We start from the raw sequence: 27,179 nt of genomic DNA on the forward strand, positions 1-27,179 counted from the left end.
TGCTGGTATGTTACATTTCCGATTTTCTCGATATTCGAACATGTTGATCGTGACGTACATATCTAGCGTGGATTATTCTGATTCCGTTCGTGGATATGTCGGTAATATTCGGACATGGAACGATAACGCAGACTTTAGTTATCAAATTTGCCCTCAACCGCCCGGACGAAATATAGAAGCTATTTTAAAAGTTATTAAAAAAGAAGGGCGGATCTCCTATGGGGAACGCCAGTGAAATATTTTATTCGTAAATGGATCGCGGAAGCTCAATTTTCTATGACCGGTTTTAGTATTTTCGTAGCACACGACTGAGGGGATAGAAAAGTAGATTTCATTTGAAAAAGAATTACAGCTGAATTGCAGCGTTTGTGAAAAAACATAATGAGAATAAATTTCGTTAAGCCCTACAGAAAATTTCTTCATTACTTTTTTACCTTTGAAAAAGAGATACGGCTTAGTTTAGGTTTTTAAAATTATTGCGCGTGTACAGCCATCAGGGAGAACGAATTTAAATCCATTAACGTAAAAATGATTATGGAACCGTTTACATGTCAAGTCAGTGGGTGAAATTCAGTCGCGAAAGATGGTAGAAACGGTAAGGGGCTCGAGATTATAAATTCTGTTTCTTCGAGAGTTTAGATTCAATCCTGAAACATTATCGTCGTTTTCAGAACCATCTACGCAATGTGCCACGTAATTACTATGTTGATACACTTTTACTGTTTGGACATCGTTTGAATATTTAGTTACACTGGCTTTCTGCTCACGCAGCAGCAGCAGCGGCAGAAATTCGTTGCTGCGTGATTTATCGGAGCAGTAAATTGGGAGATAACAATGCGGGACTGTGCACTTAAAACACTCAAGGCGATTACAAGGCTATGATTTTGTTTTCGCAATTACCTACGCGAAAATTCGATATCGCGGTTGGCATGTTTCATAGGCAAACCACGTTCCACGATGGATGCAAAGTTTTCGAAACGGTGTAAATCAAGGACCGAGCACCAGACCTTTCCGATAATCTACGAATATTTCTTACCTCAATAGCGTCAGACTAACGTAAGGTTTGCCTTATGAACTCGATAATTGTTGCTTCCTCGAAAGGGCTGCAAGATTTATAGGAACGATTACTCAGAGGGCTATTACAACGGTGATCGTGTATTATAATACCTATTTCATTTATCAAATGTTTCAATATTCACAGTTTTTCAGAATATGCAGATTGACTCTGTGTTCTTGAACGAGGAAGAATCTTTTATCTGAAATAATTTCGGAGATACTGACAAATGACCCATACGTAGCCCACCTTGTACATGCAGTTTGGGTGCTCCAAAGGCTGAAACGGTACACTCACTGTTCACTCATTAGAAAATTATAACGTACACATACAAACTAATGCATAGGTTGCAATGCCTGTATTACACATATAGCTACTATATCGGGGCCTTTGAATTGGCGCGGTTAGGAAATTTGTTTTGAGCAAAGCGCTCTGCTGATTCTGCCCTTCATGCACGTCATTAAACTTTCAGGAAGTTGTTACTTATTCCCACATCAACGAGTGTGCGTGTGTGTGCAGGGAACTAGTACGATTCTGTATACCAAAACGTCGAATCTCCTTCCGCGCTTACTGCCTGGATAAACTTACCAGAAACTTTCGAATCAGGTGCATGAATTCGAACACAGGATACTCGCAAGGGGAGAAGCACTCGGTTAACTTTCCATTCCACGGATTGTATGTGAACAGATTTTCCGCTCTTTCTTGGTTTTTTATTTGTTGAATGGATCGAGGATATACGGTTTCTTCCGTCTTGTGGAAACTGATTGAACAAATGGTATTTGGGAAGTAATCGAATTAATCTTGTCAAGGAATTCGCAGTTTTCACGAAGTTAGAGTTGGAAGATAACAAGATGGATTTGTAATATGTTCGCCTTAACGTTTTACCTCTGATATCAGAACTCCTACTTTATTATATATCTTGTATACCTATTTGATTTTGATTACATAAATATAGAAAAATGTTATCCTGCATTCCGTATTACGATATTCGATAGTTCAGATTGGTGATGCATTTATAATTTTGTGATTAGAATCACATGAGTTGACGGGAAGAGCTCGTAAAGTGTTACACTTTCCTTTTAACGAGTCCACAAGTTTATAGAACTCGTCAACCCAAATATGCCGATACTTTTTGGAGAAGTAGGTACATGGTATGTGCATAGTTTACGATACTTTAATAATTAAACTTGCTCTGAGCACGTCTTACCCTTCCGGCATGAGTAGAAAATTTGGGAAAATAAAAATCTCCAAATATTCAAATTATTTCAAATATTCAAATCTTAAACATTTCAAATCTTATAAGAAAATAAGGCGTAAGAAAGAACTTTAATTATAGGAAAGAGTGTTACGCTTGGGGAATTCTTCCTCTGCATGTACTATCAGTAATTAAACTCAGTTCATATCAACAGAGATTTTGATACATACCTGCATAGATTTTTTCATGGACTTAGACACATTACTTCGATCTTTCATCGATATTCTCGTGATGGTTCACAAGCTCCTTAATTCTTACTCACGTCTTCGGGCACAGTTCGCAAATTATTTTGCACCGTGTCGAAGTTTGCCAAAGTAGATTTACGTGCAGATTAGCCTAGGCCTGTTTCATGAATTATTTACTGTAATATTTTCCCGGCATCGCGGTGGAACAGGAATCCAAATTTTCTATAACTCAAACTTCCCCACGATCTGATTTTCTATCGGCCAAAGCAAGCTGATGTATGTATAGATGATATAAACACATGTACATACCCGTTTGTGCGCGCGAGCGCGCGAAACTGTAGTACGTGCCCTGCACTCCTATATACCCTCGATTCCATCTCAGGTCGCAGAAACTTTCGCGAAACTAGTTTACTCGTGATCTGGATGTAACTTCTGCAGAGGTTATATTAAGCAGTCGCTAAATCTTGCTACGAGACGCACGGTAAAACTGATAGGCTGTCTCTCTGTACGGTGTAGGTGCTAATTCCGACTGCTTTCGTCAAAGATCAAGCAGTATTTATGCCTTGGGTTAAGAAGTTAGTTTCAGCGTCTTCTTTGATTGCATGCGCTTCTGATTGCATCTGTATTGTTTACAGTAATCCTACATTTTCGAGCGAAACAGTCCACTCATTTTCTCCGCGTCTTCAGTGTTCACTAATCCGATTGCAATCGTCGAGTTGGTTCAGACACTTGTGAAAATATTTGCTTCTGTGAGACCGATAAGAAAACACTCTTGTATCGAATCTATTTGATGTGCGATATAAACTGATTGTAGGTTTTTTATAGGTACTGGTATCTTACTATACCGTGACTGAGAAATTAGTGTTGGATTACTAAAGTAAACCAAATATTACTATACTGTATTCTAGTTTACTGGTACTCCATGGAAACCACCTCACCAGAGCTCCAAGCGGGTCAGAGGGAAACTTTGCCACGGTTCAAAGTTGACTCAGCTACTATCGTCCAAGGATTAATCTTTTGCGGCGCAGATGTGCTTCACAAGCGCGCCGAACTTTAGACCAATATTATTGTTAAACCCCTCGGGACACAATTGTGTATAATTCAACTACAACCTAATTCGTGGGGTAATTGGTAATGATGCTGGTGGCGCGATTAGTCAGAATAAACTGTATAAAGCGTCAACAGATTTCGCATCGCGGAACGTTGTGGCGCAGGACATTCCAGGTCAGCTGTAATTGAATATCCCAGCAAACGATTTCAGCATCTTTCCGAACGTGATCTACCGTTGAATTTTATCCCTTGTATAGACCACCGAGCTGGAATTCTGTTTTCCGTTGCACAGTAGGGCGTCAAGAGCCCAAGCCAAAGCCTAGTTTATTGCGCTTTCAGTTGGTAGATCTCGGGAATGTGCGGCAAAATGCAGAATCCTCTTGAGGTTATTCAATCTCGAGGACCGCGTAGATTTGAGCATTTGCTTGCCAGAATCTAGCCAGTACGTCTATAAGTCCCTGTAGTAAACTGTATACGGCCCTATTTCATATTTTTCGAGTGCCCAACGATCTGTAACTTTGACTGGATAAATTCATGAGTTGTCCAAGGTTTGGGAATCTCCTGAAATAAATGATGTAACATGACGATCTCATCTAGTTGCAATTGGCGTGTGTTTTATATTTTTCTATTTATCTAATGATATCTTTTTCGTTGAAATGTTTGGAAATAAGTATTGGGACATATAAATGGAGTATTTCCCATAAGAGCTATTGGAAAAAGAGCTCGACAAGAATATTAGTGCAGAACATACGTAGGAAAAGGCTGGCAGACTACAAGTAATCTCTCTGACCTCTTACGACTGCTAACACAAAAAAAGCACGCATCAGCCCAGTGTCCACATGATGGCTAATGCTCGAAGCTCTTTCGCGTCTTTCCTCAGACTTGTGGATCCCATAAGAGAAGCTCTGTATCGTCGACTTTCTCATAAAATGAACATTTGCGGTTTCTTCCATTTCAATCTTTATTTTTAGACTATTTTCTATCTCAGCTTGCTTTCGGTCAAAATGAATCGTTCCTCTAACTGTGGAGCACTAACTTGACTCTCGTCTGATAACATTAATATTGCAACAAAAACATCATAAAATTTATATCCCAGACTTTTATATCTTTTAAGATATTACGAATCGTGGTTTATGGGTCGATTTCAGGGACTGATACGCGGATCGTGAATAGTAAATTTGATAGTAAATTTGATAGTAAATTATACCAGCTGAGTGCCAGCCTCGATTTCAAATAAAGTTCTAACAGATTTGCAGTGTATATCGTCGAATGTAATTTTCAGCATGCGCACGCAATCGACAGCTCGAAGCGGGAAACGCGAGACGCGAGAGCGAGTAACGTCCACAAGGGATAAGTAAACGGTAAGGTAAGTCGAACGCGGGCTAAATCCGATAAGTCTGCGGAATCAATTCGTTGCACGTAGGTGACCTGTGTATATTTATCTTTTCACATATACCGAGTAATATGTACCCAGCGAGATAAAAGCACCGCTGCCGCGCCTTTCAACTACACACGCTACATACTCGACACACGCACGACCGTGTGATAAGAGACAGCTTTTCACCCGAGAAACTTTCCTGCTTGTCAGTCAATAACCACTCCGATCTCCACGCGTTGTGTCATCCCGTGTCGGAGGGAAACTCGTTAACGTCGATCGTAAATTCAACCGCTATCTGCATGCTGATTCTTGTTCAGCGAGACTAAACAATATCGCGACACATATTCCTGTAATCCAGGGAATGTCGTTCGAGTGATTCATTATTTATATCTGAACTGCCGTCGCGGTCGAGTGCTCCAATTTGCGGGAGTGTTTTTCTTTTAATTAATTCACCAAGAATTCATAAACGCGTGCTCGCGTTCGCTGTGGCTTTTCGAACCTCGCGCTTTAAGTTTTGATTAATTTAGAGAAGAATAGATTTATTCTTTCGGGATTTTAATTAATTTGAAGCAAGGTATTACACACTGATAAAATCATTTTTCTGTACACTGTGATTCAAACCTGTAGTCACCTTCGTGTTTGCAACTTTCTGGAAGAGGTAGTGTATTTTTTTGTATAAACTAGGGAAGCGTGTAATGTAACAGTCGTTTATAAAAACAAAAGTCGAAGGTCACGGCGGGGGTGTAAGCGCACCGGCGCGCGGCGGTTGGTTTCTTTGAAGTCTAGTTAACAATGAAACGAGATTGCTTTGGATTGAACCGTAGCGTTGAATGAACAAAGAGCTCCAGACGAATTGAACTGGAAAAAAGAGTGGCATTGTTGCCCTGCCCCATTCATGTCAATAACGCTGACGCGATGTTAAATTTAACTGTGCCGAATTTCGGTAGAGTCTATCCGGAAACAATGTTCGCTATAAAATAATACTAACTATATACACCTTTGGAATTGAATTCACAGCTTCTATTACATCTGGGAAATCGATTTCAGTTTAAGTAAATGTGACCCCGCAGTTCAAAAAGCCATAAAAATTGCGGAAAGAAAGCTTCACGACCAGCCTTGGATAACTGCTATTTCCCAGGCTTCCTTAAGTATCTCGTAGCTGAGGAAGAATTATATTACCTGGATTTAATGTTCAGAGCAAGAAGTTCTAGTTCTCGTCTTAATCTCAATTGGAATTAGTACTTTTGAAACTAGTGTAGTATCGTCAGTTACACATCACATCTAGTATAGGTAATAAGACATGTAGAATATCGCATTTCCTTCCAACCATCTTCGAGGCGGATTTTTAAATTCTACAGCGTCGTAAAATACATCCTATCAGTTCTGGATATCTGAAAGAACGATGGCGCGAAAACTAAACTGGCGAAACCCTTTTGGCCGGAACAAGACAATGCACTTCCACCCTCGTTCCTCGCATTATCTTCTCGCCTCGTAAGTTTCCTCGCTATTATAGCGCTTACTAAATCGGTTTTGCATAATCCCGCTTGAAGCTGGCGCTGCCTGCAGTCCCTATCCTAGAATGAATCGTACCTTCGAATTTACTTTTACACACGCTCACAGTCGTGTCTGTGTTCGTGACGGTGGCAAGTTCTCCCGCGCTCTGACACAATTCTACGTTCCGAAATTTCCCAGAATATTTAAGCGAGCTCTCTAGTGTACGCAGTTATACATATTCTGATAAATTCGATTTGCGAGATTATTTTTTATTACTCGTATAGAGGGAGCTTTACTGAAACTCAAACTGGGCGAAGATGTGAATACCATTTTTAAGTATATGTATAGAATTGTACAATTAGTAGGGAAAATTTTAAGTAACTCGTGTGTAACCCTTTGCATTCTATACTTCTATGTTCTTATAACAGTGTACTACATCAATGGAAAATATTAAAAATATACTCATAAAATGTATTAAAGTGAATATTCAAAGCTGAAAGTTTTTGTAGTAACCCTTTGAGTATTTCACACAAGGGATAGCCACTAACTACTTGACGATCAGTTTCTAGAGTACAAGTACGTATTCAATAATATGTCAGTGCAATTTCCCGAATGTCCATTTTGTCAGTATGTCGGCATAACATTAAATACAAGATATACTTATCAGTACAGCGCAGAAAGTTCTCCTTGTATTCAACTCATCCCTACAGTGACGCATACCTCACGTCATTCATTAAACATCGCATCTAACAACCCCCCATTCATGTTCACACATCTACAACATAACTCCGCGAGTATACAGCAGCAAATGCAACACAAAAGAAAGTAGAAAAAAAAATAGAAAGGTATTTTTTGTACCATTAACAGGTCGCAAAAAATTCGCCCGCGGATTGGTCCCTGTATAATGCCACAGACGATGATATATTAACACCAGACAACTCTGAAAAAAGGACACGGCAACGTCGCTCGCAAAAGGAAGAGACGATGTAATAAATCAATTGGAGAAAAACATTTGTTACGACCGCGGAGGAAATTACATCGATGGGCCTGTCGAAACGCTGTCAGAGGTGCGGGCAGCCGTGTAAGAAGCATTGTCACACCATGCCCAGTTCGATGCACCCATCCTCGCGATTTATCCGCGCGCGCACAATGCACCGAGCGTGTTCGACGAGCGCCTAACTTTGCCTGTACGTCGGGTTAACCGTGTTGGACGTATATCGCGACGACAATCCGTATAAACCGGCGTCGCCGTCGATGGCATTCGGTATTATCGGATTTGTAAACTGGCCACCGTTTGCGATGGCCGCCTGTAAACTCTTTGATGGCTGGGGACTATTCCACGAACGGTGGCAGCGTTTCCTGTCCCGTTTCTGTTCCATCCCTGTCGTATCATAATCACACTGGCAACGCTGTCACACAGGTGGAAATAGGTACAAAGGGAGAATTGACGCGGATGCTGGATTCCAGAGACAGAATTCTATCTCTCCTGTATCCTGCAATTTGAATACTTTCCTAGCCGAAGTAGATTCGAGAACCAGGTTGAACCTTCTCCCTCGATCGACTTGATTTCGTGCCGTGTTTCAACTGGAAAAATCGCTCCCCTATTCATCGAAATGCAATACACCGAATAAGAGTGAAATCGCCCATTCATTATCCACGTTCCTTCTCGTTCGACTGAATTTCAGGGAGGATTCCGGTCGGGAACGAAAGTCCAAGCATTTTTTCCTTAATTCACCCGCGGAACTTTCTACGTAGCTACTCCGTGGAATTTTTACGGGTCGAGATGAATCAGAATCTGGAGATTCGCGAACGGTAGCCATCTGCGAGGTATCATTTCGCGGATGAATGTAACTGTGGCTCGGTCGTTGCGATTTACTGCTCCCCGAGAGTTTAATGAACGATCTTGATTCATGCTATCGCGTGGGTATTAAGGAAACGGAAGAAGTGGGTTCCTCGAGTTAATTAGCGTGGAGCGAAGGAGCAGCCGCTGTCAAAAGGATTCGATGCGCCTCTGGCGCGATCGTCGCGCGATCCTATGGGCCATCTTACTCGTGAAGTTTATAGGCCATCATACGAGAGCCTCTCGACTTATTCCTAATTGGCGGCGCGTATGGAATTTCAGCGGAGGGCGATGCAAGCCCCCAGGGTTGAAATTACATAGCGGCTCTTACGTTCGCGCGGTCGGGGCTTTATCAGCGAAGATTAGATACAGCGATCCGCGGCCACAGCTGCGCCTATATAAAATTTCGCTCCAACTTGCCTTGTGTTCGCCATTCAAACCGATTCCCTTTTTAACGTTTCATTCGCGTGGGTTGTTCACGAGCGAGGTGCCACATTGAATCTAAAAGTTATAATTCCCATGTCCTGCGGTGAGATTACAACGCGTGGACGCGCCAGCGAGCAGAGGGACCTTCGTGCAGTCGTATACCTCGAGCATCTATGAAACGATCGATACAGTTTGTGTTCGATACGGCGTGCCGAGAATTGGGGGATTTATTGGCTATTAGGACAGTATTGTTAATACATGGACAGCTTTTCTAGTAATTTTTTACGCTGCCAGTTTTGAAAAGTTGAGAAGCGTTAAAACAAAAATTTGCTATATTAGCGATAAGCCTTCAATTGTGATCACTCCGTTTTTTAAATAAGCTCACCTTTACTTTCGAGATTAAATAATTAAACTTATGATTAATATTTACTTAATGCTCCCGCTCAATTTTGCTAATGCAAATTCGGCAGTAATTTAGGAGAAAACCAGTCCCCATCAATTAAAGTGTGTTAATCAACAACGTAATTTATTCTGAATGCGGTTTAATCACACTAATCGAGTGATATCACACGATACGCTACGAGGTGTTCATTGTACGATATTCTATATGTATATAATTCTGTGGAGAATAATAGTTTGCAGTTATTACGGATATTTAAACAGAATACTATTCGTCGTTAAATTTCACCAACACTCGATCGAATATTGACATCAAGTATAATATAAACTTCTATACTTTCAGTTATATTTTGAGTACAAAGCGTAATTTTACTATACCTTCAGAAGTGTCTTTTTGCAACGCTAGTGTTACTACATATTACTATTTTCTCCCCAAGGCTGACATAATGCACCCTCCATTTGTGTTTACATTTCGGGATAGTACCTGAGAAGTTGGCCCCGTGTGATAACTCGGGCAGATTTACTAGCAAACTTCCGGACACCTGTGATTTGCGCTTGCAGTTATTCGGACAATATCGGTTTACACGGGAACTCGGTCCACCAACGACTTCCCAGTGCGAGCATCAAAGTTGAGACGCCAGGCCAACTTCCTACAATTCCCTACCGACTCCGTACTTTAGTATCGCCTCGTCTCGTCGATACAACGATCGAATTTGATGGAAGTATGCTTGCTTATACAGGGCTACCATCGGCCGACGCTGCGACTCCATGAATCCTGATAAAAAATTTTTTATGAGCTCTCGTACACTACCGCTCTTCGACGGCCGAGCTCCTTCTTCCCGATGCTCGAATATCAAATCGAAAGATCGATAGTTCACTGACCTCTTAGCTTATAGAACTTCCTATGTATTTTACGAACTTGGTACTTCTGCTCGGCCTAAGGGACTTGCTTCTCGTGTCGCAAATAATGTATCCAACTGAGTTTCAGTATTTTCTAGATGCCAGCTGGCAGTCCCTGTTTCATACTGATTCATTAAATATTACTAGCTTATAGCTTGACCAGTCATGATAGACTGAGGAAAATAGGCTTGGAAAATTGGAACAACCAATCACAGAAGTGAATACAATTTAGACTGAACATACCTATGTTTAGTACATGAATAGAACCGTACATAAATATAATTTTCTGTCCTGTTACCGAATGCTTCTGATAATATTGTGAGTGTACGGGATGCTATGTATAATCGCAGGAGTGGAATTAATTCTAATTCTCTCGCAACTTCTGCAACGAAGCAACACGATTCGCAAAGCCTCAGCGAAAGGGGTCAAAGTGCCTCGCGATGTGTAAGCACACACAACTTCTCTTAGGATGTATAGATTCAAAGGACCACTAAGGTCACCAATAGAAAGGTATATAGGCACGTAGACGTTTCAAGCACTGTGGAGTTAGAAAGCCTGATGGAAGTTGTGATTTCGGAGCTCTACGGAGGGCAAACGCCTTCCCCTATCTCCGTTCCTCCGTCTCTGTTTCACCAGGCTTCTTTCTCTTACCCTGAGTTCCTTTTACGGCTCGAAGCACACGCGAGGCACGTTCGAATTGGTGAGGCAAGGCACTGGCCTCGTGCGCGAGGGGATAGGTCCGTGTGGCCGAGCAAATTGAAGAAACGGAAAGTATGTGGAACGACCAAATGATCGCGCAGTGGCCGCAGTCGTCTCGAAATCGCAATGTACGAGGCCACGCTGCGTTGCTCGAATTGAATACTGCCTGGAACCTCGCCTGGAGACGTTGCTCCGCCAAAGACGCGACGTTCGTTTTCCAGTTTCGAGGGGAAATAAAGAACGGTCTTAACTCCTCGTTATTTCTGCGGAGCTCTTTGTTCCGCCGAGGAAATTGTTTTACAGTTATGTGGGTGTTTAGTCTCGGAAATGTTTCCTCTTCTGGTTGGCTTTGCGGACTCGCTCCGGGGAGTCGTGGGTGGTTATGAGAAGGGAACTCTATCCGATCGATGTTATCGGTTTCCGAGATATAATACTATAATTTGGTCTTACTTTTCAACTGTAGTATTATTTCTTCCTTTTCAAGTCTCTTCAGGTATAAATTAAAGAGCGCTTAACAGAAACAACCCTTGTCAATTTTTCTCTTTTTATGCACAGCACATATTGCGTTTTTTAGGGATGAATTCCATTATACTACCAATCTCGTTCATGACCACTAGAATGTATCCTAATTTAAAAAATCGTGAAGTTTGACAAGGGCTGTTTTGTTATGAGTTCTTCAATTCAGACACTCTCGCTGACGCGTGAACGTGAAGGCGAACGTGAAGGCGTGGACGCGAAACCGAGCAGTCACAATATCCTGTGCGTGACTCGACATACACCCGATAACAGGCGATTTACCGTGCACTTATCATCGACTAAAAGCCGAGTGTCGATAAGACTGCCAGGGCTGGTCGCGCGATACACCGATCGACCGTGTCGCGATCTGACGAATTTTAAAGCGGCCTTAGTTTCACACGCAGGGTTGAGCTGAAATTGCCAATTAGTCGGTCAGCCTGTCTTCGCAAAGGTCCGCGCTACCACGGGAACCGCTCCCGGATAAATAATTGCCAATCCCGCGCGGAGGTCGCTGCATGGTCCAGGGTACTCGTGGCAGGTCATTTTCTCCCATTTACGTGGACACGTCGAGCAAGGTCTGGTCCAGGGTTCGTTTCCACGGTATTAGTAGCACGCTAGTGTGCTGGACTCGACCTTTGTGAAAGGTTGTTTGGAAAAGGGCGGTACCATCCAGGTGTTTTTTATTCCATCCCTCGACGAAGGAGGTTGTGGTTTTTACATCAAATGAGGGACATTAAGGGTGAATTTAGGCGCTGAAATTTTTTAAATTTTATCGAGGGATAAAAAGTATAAGTTGGAGGTAGTCTTTTTTGTGATTTCAGCTGGGACATAGGACGAATATAGAAGGATCTAGGGAGAGAGGATTAGGTCTCAATTATTAGGGACTAGACCCGCAGGGTATTCAAGGGACTGTCTATCTTTGATCCACCTGTTATATCTAAAGAGTCTTCTACTCTGACCACTAGAGCCGATTGTAAATATTGTCGTAGTATTGATAAGGCATTGGTTAACTGGGTCATTGTAGTCTAACTTTTTCCCTCAAAAATTAATCAATTCCGAATATTTATCTGCACAGGTACCAAACTTTTACTCCTGTTATGATACGTTGGGCCCATCAGCCAAAGTTTCAGTTAATCCCATTGAAACGTTGCGTATATTGTATTAGGGCGGTCACCGAAAATTTCATGGCACTTTCGAAAGCGGCTTAAAACAAACTCTGTCCGTGGGGCATACCTCGCGAACATGTCAGTTTCGTTAAGCAGATAGCGAGCGTGTCCTCGAAGCTTTAATTTACATATTTCCGCGTGTTCGAGCGCGAGTTTCGCGATCAAATGAAGAATAATCGAGAGACGCGGCCAGGAGTAGCAGCTACGGGAATATTGCATTTAATCCTTTTGTGTCCAGCGTGACGCGCATGTTCTAGTTTATTTTCTTGTGCTTTAGCGCGTAGCGGGTCACTAAAAGCCTGCTTAAAAAGTTTTTAAATAAAACAATTCGGGAAGATTCGCCGCGAGAAGATTAAACAAATTATCAGGAGAGAGGCTGAGGGGATATCGTTAGGATAATTGCATAAAAATTTGCGAGTACTTATACAATGTGTGCTTGCGTGAATTAACATTGCATACTCGTTACGCGAACCATGTTTCGCTAACACTTAAGCCGTCTCCAGTATGAAAGCGTTGGAAACGAGACGTTTCTTTGGCTTTCAGCTTTTAATTAGTAATTTCTCTTGTGTGTCGATTTACCTTCCACTTCATTCACACGTTTCTTTTTTTCTCTGTTCCAGGGTAAGCGGTTTTCTCAAAGCAGTTTTCTCAAATAAAATTCCACCCAGTGAACCATTCTTGGGTCGCACACGCTCAAACGTTCGCGTAAGTAAACACACGGTTCATTTGCGTAATAGTTTTACGGAAGTTTAACACCTTTACTGTGAATATGCAGTTACGAGGAAGTCGAGTTCTGTCTCAAACTTATAAAGGTCGCGGATATAAAGTTTCGGCAACACTGCTAACGAAAATTCGAATACTCCATTTGACACATGCTTCATCGTGTTTTGAAAATTCCCAAAGAAATAGAAAAATGTAGAGACATAGATATTGTATAGATATTTGGTCCATCTATTAGGTTTGACCTGTTGCACCTCGGTGTTAATGTAGTTAGTCAGACATAGACCATATAAAGTGATGTTAAGGGTTACTTACTACCTTTGGTATGTCTTATTGATCAGACATGTTTAGAGACAAACTGTATAAGTTGTCTCCTACAAAACGAGGAACTAGTTCAGTGCAGAAGACTAAAGGCTCCAGTCATAAAGATCAGAAGTAATGAAATGAAAATAGATTCATAATGTATCTGGCTACTGTAAAATAGAACAAGCATATAGTAGGATAAATGGATTACTGTATAAACGATAAGATCTTCTCCTATTTTCCTGAAGTGGAAGTCGAATTCCAATTCTTCATGCTTAATTGCTTCCCGCAAATTTAATTCAATTTCCGGGATGTGTATTAATCATCGACTAGATGCATATGCCACGAGTGCATAACCTCCTAGGTACGCCTCACCTTGAGTCCATCAGTCGATCGTGTTTATACAAACCAATTTCAATTTAATTTTCGCCGTCTCGCGAGAATTTCCCAATCGTGTCGACTGAATTGTCCGACTTCGACTCGATCGCACTTACCTGATCAAGTGTTCGCGGATGGTTCCTCTCAGGTAGTTCATTTTCGTCGCTGCGTGTAGCGCGCCACCATTCTGTTTGCAGTTTTCATAGATAAGACACTGTATGGATTCATTCTAAGCCGGGCAGAGCTAGTTTTCAACTGTTTTCCTACTTTTTAGTTGTTTACCCTCGTATACGGAAAAAATGGTCATACAGATCTTGCAAAAGTTTCTTAAGTAGATTTAAACAGAGTAGACTTTTGTAAAATCTATTTCAGACTTTTGAACAATTAACAAAGGTAGACTACAGTAAGACCAGCTTCATAAAATCTACAAAGTCGACTCTTACTGATTCCATTAAACTGAGACCTGTTAGGGTACTTTTATAAATTCTACAAGATACTTCAATAACGACAGCTTAACATTTTCTCCCATGTAATAATCTAGATTTTTCCTTTTTCTAATTTACTATCTGTTGCATAAAAGTCAGTCGAAGTCAGCTTCTCTTGGAACAGTTGCTAAGCAGCCGAACCAGTTATACAGAATTATCCCGTGCAACGTCAGAAGGTAGCACCTAGGTAGTCACGCTAGTGATAGCTTAGAGACGCTTCGGTAACCGCTCGGTTCATCTTCCTCCATCGGCTCTTCGAGCTGGAAGACGGGCAGGAGGCGGCTTGTACGAAACGCCTCGCCCCATTGTTCCCAAATGGTGCAGCTGGTTCCTATATTTCCGCATATGCCCTTGTACATATTCCGTACGATTGCCCGCGCATTGTACCTCACCAACATGCATCTCAGCGAACGGTGTCATGTCCCGAGATATATGCGGTCGCTTGAGCGTATTAAGCATCGCTCTGACCCGCGGTGAATGCTGTAAACGCGGTTAACCCCTGTAAAGGGATACAGTGGAGATTTTGGGGAATAGATCGCTGCCACCCTTGGGGTGCACGCGTGCAAGGGGTGCGTGTGGAGTTGTTATTTGATTTTCAAGAGGCAATCATCGGGTGTTGAAGACTGGAGACTGGTTTTAGGGATGGATTTTTTGACCTCTCGAATGGTTGTCGCTGCAGGGGAAGGAGTATTACGTATGAAGTTGTGTGAAGTGTTGCTTGAGTTCTAGGGGGAAGGGGCTTCACCTTCGGGTCAATGGTGTTAATGAAAGTTTGAGGGGCGTAGCAAGCCTCTCTGTCACAAATCATTTGCATGCGTTAAGTTATTCGGAAAGGACGTGAAATTCGCAATGTTCAGCTGTTGCTAAATTCATTTATAATAGTTCATAGAAGCATTTCATACGGTGCAGCGATATATTTCATTTCTCCAATTTCTAGTCAATCGTTCAGAGTTCGAATGACTACTTTTCAGTACCAATACATGATTCCAGGCTTTAATATTTATTTATAACACTGGCCACAAAAGTAATTCCATGGAGTACAATAAATTTTTTCGACAGTATAGCTACAGAATCTCAATTTTATTCATTAATCGCAAATTCGAAGTCACGCTTGTTATAAAAGCGTAAAAAATCGAAAATTTTGCACTCGACGCAGTCCTTCATTATTTTATCTATTTATAGAACGTTTCAATCGGTCAAATCATATCATCTATCACACAATGATGTGACATTTATCAGAAATTCGAAATACGCTCTTTATCATTCAATCAGGAATCTATGTTTCCGAAAATAATGCCTCGCACAAAAGCCTTCCCTCTATATTTTCGATCCATATTTTAACCTGGAGTTCGCTATTTTTTCATTGTAACCCAAATTACGAGAATAACCAGTGACATTCTCGAGGCGAAATATAGCGTGCGATTTGAAACTCGATTGCACTGCCGTGCAAAACATACGAGGGACTGAGTAGCGACTAACGTTTGATGCCAGCCAGTTCGAATGAAGAAAATGCTATCTCATTAGATCGTCGGGAGGAAGGAAGATCTGCTTTGGAGGATTTGCACGGTCGGGTCGAGCAAAAAGAAACATTTCCATGGATCGAGTTGTACAGTAGGTGGCCTTATTTCTTCGATTCGGGCCACTGGTCACAATCCGGCGTAAATTCGAAAAATTCCATGGCCAGTGGAACGTCGGGGCGCTAGCTATAGATCAAGATGGTTGGAGATAATCAGCACTCAGTTTTATTGGAAAGCGAATCGTGCAGGCGGAGTCAAAAGAAGAAGCATTGTCCGTTGAAACCATTCGTAGCTCGTTTGTTCGTCGCGCGGCACTTTTCTTGGTACTTTCTGCTAAATTTATGATACGATCCGATAGATTGAAAAATTATCTGGCTTCTATCTATTGCAACTGGCCTGCGAACAACTCAATCGTATTAAAGGAATACGCCGAAAACTCTGGAGTACTATTTACTGCGCGTAAAATCTCTGCATTTCATTAAATACTGCATGTGAAATTACGTTTTCGAATCTGTGAGCTGAATTACCATAACCGAATATTTAATTCGTAGTATTTTAAGCGCAGTAATGGTAACATTTAATACAAATTAATGTTAAGTGCTGTTTAGTAAAAATAAAAACAGATGGAGTTTAATAAAATAGTAAGGAAATATAGTACGAGGTACGTGTAGGTAATTGGCAATTTGATATGCAGTAATTTAGTAAAAAGCTTTACAGAGTTTTGTATGCCTTTTGCGTATTTCGCGTTTAATAATCCTAATGCGAACATTCTGCATATTTTTCACGAAACGCTGATTCGTCGATGAGCATCAGATCTGTTCACATTTTTGCCCTGCAGTGGTTTTGCGTGCGCTTTCCTGTTGCAAACTTAACGTTACAAGCTCACGTAATCGTAATGAAAATTAAATAATTGGCATACGAGCATACGCTCAATTTTCCAACGTTTCTTTCGGTTGAGTTGCCAGACAGCACGTTCCTCTTCGTTTCGAAATTCATTTCCATAGTACACTCGAAAAATATTCAACGCTCATTAAATATGCAATAAATACTTCGAAATCGACATCGTGGTGTTATCGAGTTGCGGGAGGAAAAAATTTCGTTTCTGTCACTTTGGGGCATGTGCTTCGCCAACACCGTCAATTATCCTGTAAAAATGAAAACAGCACAAAAAGACAAATTGATATTCGATCTAGTTTGTTATCTGATCAATAAATCGGAACTAAACGAACATACGAACAAGTCTGTCACAACGAATTGCTGACCCTCGCATGTAAATATGATACCAGATATAAATGGTGATATTTAGGTGGTTGTTTACATGCATGTTCTCTTGTATTTATTATTGTCCTAGACTCGGCGAAACCATATTAAAGGGAATATTTCCATTTGGGTTATAAAAAAAATTAATGGAATTTTTTTACAACTACAAAGCTTAACATTTTTTAAAAATTTTCCATATAAAACCTAATTTTAAAGTATGCCCTGTAATTCTCTTCCGATTCTTTTTTAGCTAATCTTATTAATATGTTTCAGTATTTTCTATTTCATGTACGTGACAATGTTTTTCAATGCGAAAATAAATTGAATTCATCGTTTAACATGTTTCTATTCTTACCCAACTTGGTTTATGTGTTGATAAACTAAGCTGAAAATTGATATGCTTGGTTCTCATCTATTTTCGATATATTCTGACAAACGCTGTTCAACATTTTTTTATTTTGCTTTTAAAAAAGGATGCAATTTTTATTGATTCTGTTAATTCTGAAATTTTTTTGTTTTTTTAATTTCGTTGCAGAATTTTCATTTTTAGACGGAGAATTATTGAATGTGTAATCAATTATTGATACTTCTAAAAGCTTTCTGTTCGCTTATTGCAGCGAAACCAACAAGATATAATCCAATGAAATGGCCAGATTATTTATTCACAGTTTTATTCATGCTTGATTGTTCATTAACAGTTATGTTAATACGTCGTATTTTGTAGAAAGCGATGGTAAAGTTGCTCACAAATATCGCTTTAGCGGACATATAATTTGGGTCAGAGAAATATTACCTCGAATTAATCCAATTCTCTCGATAAAGTTATTTGCTTGATATACGCATAATTTCGTTGTTCCGATTTATTTCATTAATTGGATTATCTTCAACACTTTAGTTGATACAGCTATCATTAATTTATCGACTGATGTATTGATTAACTCGAAAATTTTTTTCCAATTAATGTTCTTTCAATATACAATCTCCTACGATAAATATTTCACGGAAAATTATTGATGCGGATCATTTATTTTGCATCAACAGAAAATCTGCAATACTTCATCATTTTCACGTCAAAATTCAGAATGCATAAAATTGTCTCGAAGTAAAAACAGTCAAAGCGAATTCCATAATTTTCACCTGCGCCTTCCGCCGAATATCTTCTTCCATTTCATTTCAAGCAAAGAGATAAATCTGCATCAACTTACTATCGTAGCCGCCTGTTCGTTGCATTCACCAGATTATTATTTGTGCCCTGCGCTGCGCCAGAATTCACTCGTTATTACTAAAATGTTCCCCGAACAAAATCCGCTGGATTGCAACGTTGAATCAACGTTCGAAAATTATGGGGGCGACGGGCTGACAGTCCGTTATATTTCTTCGTCGACACGAATGAATTTATGCCATCACCGACGTAAGGGAACGTTCACGATTGTTTATAGCGGCTAGACTTTCTTTTCCACAGCTCCTATCTTTCGCTCCACTTTCTACTCTTACACACACACCGAGCAGCTTCCCCATGCAAAAAAGGAAGAGGCCATTGTTTATCGAGTTTATTTCCTGCACCTTCTCGCCACGTAACTCGTCCCCTCTTGGAGAACGCCATGCTATTTTCGAGCCACCCTCGTCACACTCAGATCATCTGCGACTCGCCATCGTAAAGCTGCGTCCACGTTTTGATGTCAATCGAGTATTATTTTTGACGTGTATTTTACTATTCGAAATACATAGTCATTCTTGTTGATCCTCATCAGCAGAGACGAAGCCCTTCAGTACTCTATATGTATAAAAATTAATTGCAGGCGCGGCCAAAGGCGCTCGATTATGACCATGTTGATCAGGTTCATATCAGAAATTATTAGCGGAGATGTAGGAAATCATGTTGAGGGTTAGAAATTCGAAAATCGAAGCACGAACGTTCAAAATGTGAATGTGTTTAAAAAAGTTGACATCTGAATATTTAACTTCCTTGGTACGATAGTTGACTTTAGTCGACAGCCACCAAATGTATACACATGGTCTGACTTTATTCGACTGTTTGTGTTCATTTGCGCCTAGCTGTCAAACGCATACACCCACAGCGTTACTTACGCGGCGAATGGCTGCTGCACCGTATCGTAAAGTTAAATATTGGAATTTTTGAAAGTTTGAAAACTCAAAATTCAAAGACGAGAAATCAACAAAACAAATAAACGAAAACTCCTTAATACTTAAATTGTTCCATAACTGTTTCAGTTCAGAAAGAGCACTACCCCTATAGATAAGAATTTCATGAAGCTATCCTCAAAGTGATTAAAGCGAGCAAGTACTTAGATATACAGGAAATCCAGAGGCTGCCCTTAAACCCTTCATAGAGAATCAGTCGACTGTTGTTGCATTTCTATCTGAAGAATAGGCACAAAGGTGGAAAGCCGGCGTTGCTCGTGTTTGGAGGTTCAGATGTGGACGCGTCCTAACTCGGCCAGGCCTCGGAACAAAACGAGCCAACTATCCCGCGGTGGAGTCGCGATAAAAAGGCCTGCTTCCGCGGCTGCTTACGCGGTGTACAAAGTATGAAAAAACCGCAGGGACACGGGACGGTGATTAAAAACTGTAGGAATTCACTACGGGCGGTTTCTAGCTGGGAATGTGAAGAACAAGGATGGTTTCAGTCACGATGAAATCCGCGGAGCACCGCCGTGGTTGGTCACGGCGTTGTTCCGCGTTTAAAGGACTCGAAACTCCGCTCGGAGTCAGCCACAATGCCGGCCTGCTCGAGAATAGAGGCACGCCCGAGATGCGTCGAAAAAGTTGGCGAATTATTTCACAGTTAATGTAGGGGAGGGTCACGCAACTGGGGCGGCTCGTACCTGGTTTTTGCCGAGGGCTGTGGTAAATGCTGGTGGAAACGGTTCAATGGTTCAACGGGGTGTAACTTTCTATGGCTGATGCACGGTACTCGTGAATATAACGATGCATCCCTAAAGCGTAATTGTGGTTTCTTCGCGACGGGTACCTTGCGTTATTCTTTCATACAGCGGTGTTCCGTGTCGCTCTGTTGGACCAGAATTAATCACTTCAGACAAATTTTCTCATTTCTTAATATCCCTTGCATTCATCATTGATAACAGTTCTGATATTAATGGAAATTAAAATCAGTGAAATTGTAACGATTCCTCACCGGCACGAATAATATAACTTTACACACTACTTGTTCGGTAATTAATTAATAATTAATTAAAATATCGACTTTTGTAAATAAGTTGAATAATTTACCCTCGGCATATTTATTACATTACTTTGGAAATTAATGCTTCATATGCGACGCGCTTATTTAAATTTGATGCACTGACAGCGATGAACAAATCTGATGAACCACCCTCAAGAACTTTTATTCAAAGGGTAATGCTCGCATAGAGAGGGAAATCTGCTTGAAATTCGACAAGAGGAGCAATTTAATTTCATTGACCTTAAAAATTGTAAGGGGACGCCGCCTGTCGAGTGTCTGAACTGACAAAAACATAGGACGATGTTTGCCCAGTCACCAGTAGCTCGAGTGACCAACAAAAGACATCAAAGGGAATGGTAACTGTTAACATTTTCAATTTTCTCGTGTTGATGTACAATCTCCTCTGCAAAAATTTTCCGATAGGAACTCGAGCGCTTTGCGTCGCGGACCAGTGAAACGCGAGCAAATATATTTTCCTAGGGAAACGGCCTGGCGAGGTATAATTCTCGAAATGAACGTTCTCGTTCGCGTTTCCCGAGCATTTAATGCCTCAAATTTTATCGCCGGCAATACGGAATGAGCTCGTAACTCGTGTTGCGACCGACAGAGAGACGACTTTTTCAAAAATAAAAAAAAAAAGAAAAAATAGAAAGAAAGGAAAAAAGAAGAAAAGAAATAACTCTTTCGAGAGTTGCGTTAATTAAAGTATAATGAGAAATGAAAGAAAAGTGTTGATTTTATTTTTTTCTTTTATTTCACTTTATTTTATTAACCTTACTATAAATCGAGTCTTAAAGCGGCAGTAAGGTTAGACCTCATCTTTCATCTTAGATATTTATATTTTAAATAATCTCTGGTTCTATATTATATTCTCCTCCATATCATAACCTAATATTACTATTGTCTCTCAAAAATCAGACTCGTCTCCTTATTTTTCACAGCACAGGAAAGGTACATTCGTTATTTTCACGCACTGCTTGCTATTTTCCACATCCATCATATCTTCTCCAGGATGACTGGACAAAGTGATTGATCGGAGTTCAATACACGGCCGTCAGGACAAGGTTCTTGTTCTATTCCTGACTCTATGGCCTCTTTTAGCATAAGCAGTCGGTGCGTGTCACATTTACGAGAGGGACGCGTGTACATGGGGCTGCTTATATCACCCTGCCGCGCCGCATCAGACCGAATCTTCCGCCATCACGTGTCGGAAGGTATTTCCGATGATTTATTTGGCAGACGGTCTCAACTCAGTCTCGTAACGCCCCGTGGCAACCTGGTATTATGCGAGGGCGTATATGACTCCGAAGTTTCATGAGGATTCCGATATTTACTACCTCGCATGTGCGATGGGCTTTCTTTATGCCGATTTTACGCGGCAGCTGTTGTGTCGCCGTTCGCGACCGCCTATCCATCCTGCTTCTTATCCTTCTTGACGAGAAAAATGTGGACCACCGCCGCTATCTCAACCACGATGGATTTTTCCCTTGACCAGCGATGTCTCTTTAAGCTTTATCGTTCTCTCGCGGAAAAAAACAGCATATGAATGAGAAAGAGTGGAAGTGATTTTGCATTGAATATGAAAAACGAGGTACGTAGAAGATCGTAGTTAAATAATAGAACCATATAATGTCACACGTGGCTGTCGTAATAGCGTTTTGTCTAATTGAACACGAACTTTGGAACACGCTTATATTTCCGTTCACGTAATTAGTAGAATATGAAATTGATGTTCAGACAAAAAGTCTAGGATCTAGAAGTATATCCCACTTTGATAATGACTGGTTAAAAAACTGCTGGAGTTTAAAGAACCCAAGCTACACAGTACTTTCTGTTGTTTCAGGAGATTTTCGTACGCCGAGACTAAATCTTTAATAAGTGGTGTATTTATGCAAAACAGAACAGAGGGCCAGGGCTCCGTCACGAATTCGGTAACCCTATTACAACTGTTCGGACGAAGTCACGCTATCATTTTTCTCGTTCATCGTACACGACATATCCACGAGACAAAAACCGTTGAACGTATTTCCAGTGACATGGCAAATCTCGCGAAGGTAATTACAGTTACTTGTCACTTGAAAAGACTTGCCCCCTCAACAATCCTCTCCCTGAGTAGTTATTTCCACGTAAATTCACTGACAGGAACTTTTTTGCAAGGGAACGACGGTCTTATATTTCTTCCGGCTCGCAGAACCGCGATTCACGCGACCGAAGCAACGGCGTGTTGAAGAGATTCAATGACGACATGGACTTATTATTAATTGTCGCTCAATTTCTACATGATGCACAACAAAAAAAAATGTCATTATATGAACGATTAGTTCACAGATGTTTTACTAAATCGATCGACTTTTCTAGAAGTTGCACGATTTAAGGATGACGAAAATTAGAGATTACCGAAGGTATCGCCAAATTGTAATTTGACTATTAATAAGCATGAAACTTGCAGGGCTTCCTATTTAGCTTTCGTATGGTATCAATAAATATACATTTCGATAATTAATAATAATTATCGAAGTCAGACATCTTCGAAATCCATTGCAGTTATGTATGTACATAGTTTCACCGTAGTCCCGTTTCGACAACCCCTTACAAAAGCATTAAATTTCTAGCATTTCATACGTTCTGTCATCTTCCATACTTGCGTGCGAAGTCACGCTGGAAATGAGCATTCTCTAATTCTTCAAATTAATGGGAGGGTGTACGCGTTCCACAGATAATGGGCAGAAACATTCACGCGTCATTAGGCGTTTGTAAATACCGCAAAAGCGCGACCTAGGCTCACGATAGTTGACGCTCGTCGATCGTGTGCGCAGTTTCCTAGCAATCGTCGCATCTCCCCCTGTCCCTGCCAGCTTTCGTTGTCACGTAGCGCGGTAAAAATGTGGAATGGGTGCGCTAACTTCATTGCACACAAGTGCCGGCGTGGGAAAGTGCTGAGGCGCTCTTTACGGCCCTCCCAAGAACTTGGAATATCTTGGTGGAGAATGGGCCATTCCTGATGAGAATTACAGTCACCCCCTCGCTGTCTGCAACGACCATTCGGCTGCTACCCTCCCGAGAAAGTCATTGTTCTAACGTGAATTTTCGTCAATTAATCGCCGCTTCCTCTTCTCACCACTTCGCACGAACCTCCCATTCATCCAAATTACATCGAGACGGAATGGAAACCCATTTAACACCCCGACCAAACGCTTCGCACGGTTGACGTGGGACTGTTGGCGTTGTTTCGTAGGGTGGGTGTCATGACGTTTTTATTAATAGGAAATTTGAGAAGGGTGGCTTCGGATAGGGGATTTTGTTTCACGGAATTTTTAGTGAAAATTAAGGGCTAGATAGTTTGCAAGAGTTTACACTTATTGTTGCGCTTCGTGAACATTCTATTTGTAGAAACGTGAAGTCAACTTGAATTTGAAGATCTTATTAATTTAATAATTAACAACATTTTTCAGTTATTGACGTTCATTGCCGTTTGTAGCTCGCTCAACGTTAATATAGTGAATCAATTTTATAGTCTCTCACTTCAGTTGCAAGCACCTGTAGGCTATAAAGTTATACCCAGTACTCGGAGCAATATTTTAGTTACCCTCATAACTCTTTCAGCGATCCTAATTTCGATAAAAAATACAAGAACCTTTTGGTTCCAGTGTCTAATGCTCTTTCATCCATATATTTTCACGTTCCATAAGCTCCAATTCTGCGGAGGTTTTGATCGTCATTTCGAGTATTTGCTAAGTTAGGATGCAGTAGCTACTGTTCATCGGTGGGGTGCATCAAACACTTGACCCCCTCAATGATGCTTGTAGTCCCAGCGGGGCTATTTTGTAGCCTCAATATTGTTCGCTCAAATAACGTGATTCAATTACACGAAAGGTTGCCGAAGTCGAGCTTGAAGAATTTTTATCGTCGTCGAGGTGCGTTGAGATAAGCGATGTCTCGAATTTTAAGCGCTATACTTAACATGCACTCTGGTGCATTAGCCAGGAGTGACGCTGGCTAAGGATCTCCTACCTTCGCTTCAGTGCAGACAAGGTGAACCACCTAACGCTATCGTTCAAAAGATCTTCGGTGCTTCTGATGAGACAGCATATTGGAAAAGGTTGCCCCTGTGTTGCAGGAGTAATCTTCATCAACGAAACGTCATACAGCCTAAGGTAGAAAAAAACAGAGAAATAATTGCAACTAAATTGATCTTAATACCTTCTCTGATATTCGTTCAACACGTTTCAGATTTCACACAAATCCTCATGCCGAAATTAATTCGATCCGCTCCCCGTTGTCAGGATTCTCGAAATGGCCACGCCACTATCATCGACGATCCATGAATTGATAGTTCCGCTTCGTGAGCCTTCGGTTTATCGCTTAGCCATTACAAAGGGCATCATGTTCGAGCCATAAATCACGACGCGGCTGTATTAGAGGGCAGCGCTATTTTTCACGTACATGTTCCATTACCTTTAGCCCCCGTACGTTCTCTGCGCACGTCCAACGGATCCGTAACATGTGCGAATCATCGTGGCACGTTCCCGTTTTGTTCCTTACGTCGCGCACCGAGTCACCCAAGGGTGTGCATACCTTGCGGGTGACGCGAACAGAGCCTCGTAACCGAGTGGCGGCTTTAATTTGCAGGCGAAAAATCGGCAGCAAGTATCGATCGTTTCTCTGAATACTGCCCTCTGACCATCAATTTCTTCGACGCCAAGTACTTAACCACGGCCTTTCCTCGGGCAAAGTGGCCCAGCGGTAACCGCTGTTGAACCGAATGGAACATGCTTCCGTTTCTCTCGACTGGGGCCTGAACTCGGCTCGACGGTACGGGGCAAGCTGTTTACTGTATGTCGATGGGTTCGATGCACGGGCAATCGGCCATTCGCCGTTGTTTTTCGTGCACGATACGAATCCCAGCGCGGTGAACGAGCTGCGAAGGGAAACGAACAGGGAGGGAGGGAGAGAGAGAGGGTGAGAGCCAAAGAACCGAAGAATGGAAAGGGAACAGGGAAAGGGAAAAAAGATTGCCGGACGCGCTTTGAAATTTTCAGTGAATCGTTCATGGTAGCTGCGGCTACACAGCTGGCTACGGTTGCGCATTCGTTTGCGAATTATAATTGCTAATCCGAGGACGGGATCGTTATTTCTGGACGACGATTTCGGTTCGATCACCGTACATTACCCGGAAACGACGATTCTATTTACTCCCGTTCGCCGCCCCTTCTTTCGGTATTTACAATTGCTCGACTTTCTGACATTACGATTCAGTGGAATTATTTGAGGAGAATGGTCCATGAAAAAGAGAAAAAGGAAGATCATGGTTTTGGCTCGTTACTTGTTTCGAGTACTCTATACAATAAAATAAATTATGTAAACGGTTTGGAACAAGAAAACTTCGTGCCTGGTACAGTTGCTCATCTATTGCTGGAAACATTCTTCGTAAGATATCCCATAGAACCACTGACATAAATGCAGGTTCTAATAACAGTTGCAAGATGTCGATCACAAGCCTCATTGTATGTAGTTGTAGACTTCTAACTGCATAGACATATTCGACTATGAAACTTTGCAAAAGTAGATACGTCAGTGGCCATAAATGTAAGCAGTGGCACAGGAACGTCGGGCTTCTTTGAAGTAGAAAGCCCTTGAAGCAAATTGCGCTGGTCATGTGGCAACGTCAAAAGTTCGCCAGCATGTCCACGTCGATGGAGCAGTAGGAGCGTTGCTCGCAAGTGGAAACACTGAGTGTGGTCACGGCATTGCAGAACATTCGAGTGGAAACTGAACTTGATTCGATCGTGAAACGTGAAACAATGGCCCGCATGGTCGACAGTTGCGGTGGCTACGGGGATCGAAGGTACGCCCTGTCGATACCAAATTAGCACATTCTCAAACGTTCGCGAACGCGCAATCCCAATTTACGGCAATGTGGCTTGGCTGCGACTTGAAAAGGTCGTCTTGTCGGCTTAAGAGATCGCGGTTATGGGTAGCCAACTTGAATTCGCCGATTGAGGGGAAATCAATGTCATAGGCAATTAGTGATCGGTCCGTGCGGCAAACGCTGTGTTACCCGTTACTCCAAGAGCCATTTTTCCTTCAATAAAGTGAAATGTGAGGGTTCGGCTATTCTGTTCGGCTAGATCTGTATTAGATCTGTCATATTTGTAAGAGAAGGTGTTCTTCTCCTACGAGACACTCAGAGATGATGTAAAAGAGGTCAATCTAGAAGAGCGAAATAATTCACGAATAAATTTTTCACATGTTTATGTACGAACTTCTCCTAATAAGGCAATTAATTTTTTTCGTGATGAAGATTTCTGACTTTATTTATGACTGACGCAAAGAGTTTAATAAATTGAAAGGCAGGTGACAACCGTGTCATTGACTGAAGTAGTCCTACCGTCTATGTACGTTACGTTACTCTTTAAAGTTGATGGAACGGGACACGTAAATTCTCTTTGCAGAAGTTCCCCTTTAATATCCGGGCACATCAATGATTTAAGCCTCGTATAACGAAACAAATTTCCTTAGAGGTACAATACAAATTTATCTAAACATTTATTATAACTTCTTTAATTTCTAGGCAATAATTTATAATTTATCAGGACTCAAATTCATGTGACACACCTGTCAGATACAGGCCATTTTCAACCTCATTTCACGTTTTATCGAATTCAAGTTCATAACCAGATTTATTTCTGAACTTCGTTAATATTTCTAATTGGTAGTTATTCGAGTGCAGATTTTATCAATTATAAATATTCATAACTTATTCAATTATGAATGATACTACTAAGAGTTCTTCCTTGTTAAAAATTCATGAAGTTGTCAATCACAAACTGTCTTCCCTTCTGAAGCGGAAACTGCTAAGTACTGAAACGTATACACATTCAACTTATGTACAAACGTAATCGATCTTGGTGTTCAACTGCGGATTGCGATAGGAGAATTTCAGCGCTTC

General features: G+C 41.3%; 1 protein-coding gene across 1 annotated transcript in view; it reads left to right on the forward strand.

The window, feature by feature from the left end:
- LOC143177365 (uncharacterized) overlaps positions 1 to 27,179 on the forward strand; it is a 147,683-nt gene that overhangs the window by 16,668 nt on the left and 103,836 nt on the right. The window contains exon 6 of the mRNA XM_076375238.1: positions 12,983 to 13,067. Coding sequence (XP_076231353.1) covers positions 12,983 to 13,067 — 85 coding nt within the window. The remainder of the gene's footprint in view (positions 1 to 12,982; positions 13,068 to 27,179) is intronic.

The sequence above is a fragment of the Calliopsis andreniformis genome, chromosome 3, assembly GCF_051401765.1.
Source record: "Calliopsis andreniformis isolate RMS-2024a chromosome 3, iyCalAndr_principal, whole genome shotgun sequence".
Taxonomy (NCBI): domain Eukaryota; kingdom Metazoa; phylum Arthropoda; class Insecta; order Hymenoptera; family Andrenidae; genus Calliopsis; species Calliopsis andreniformis.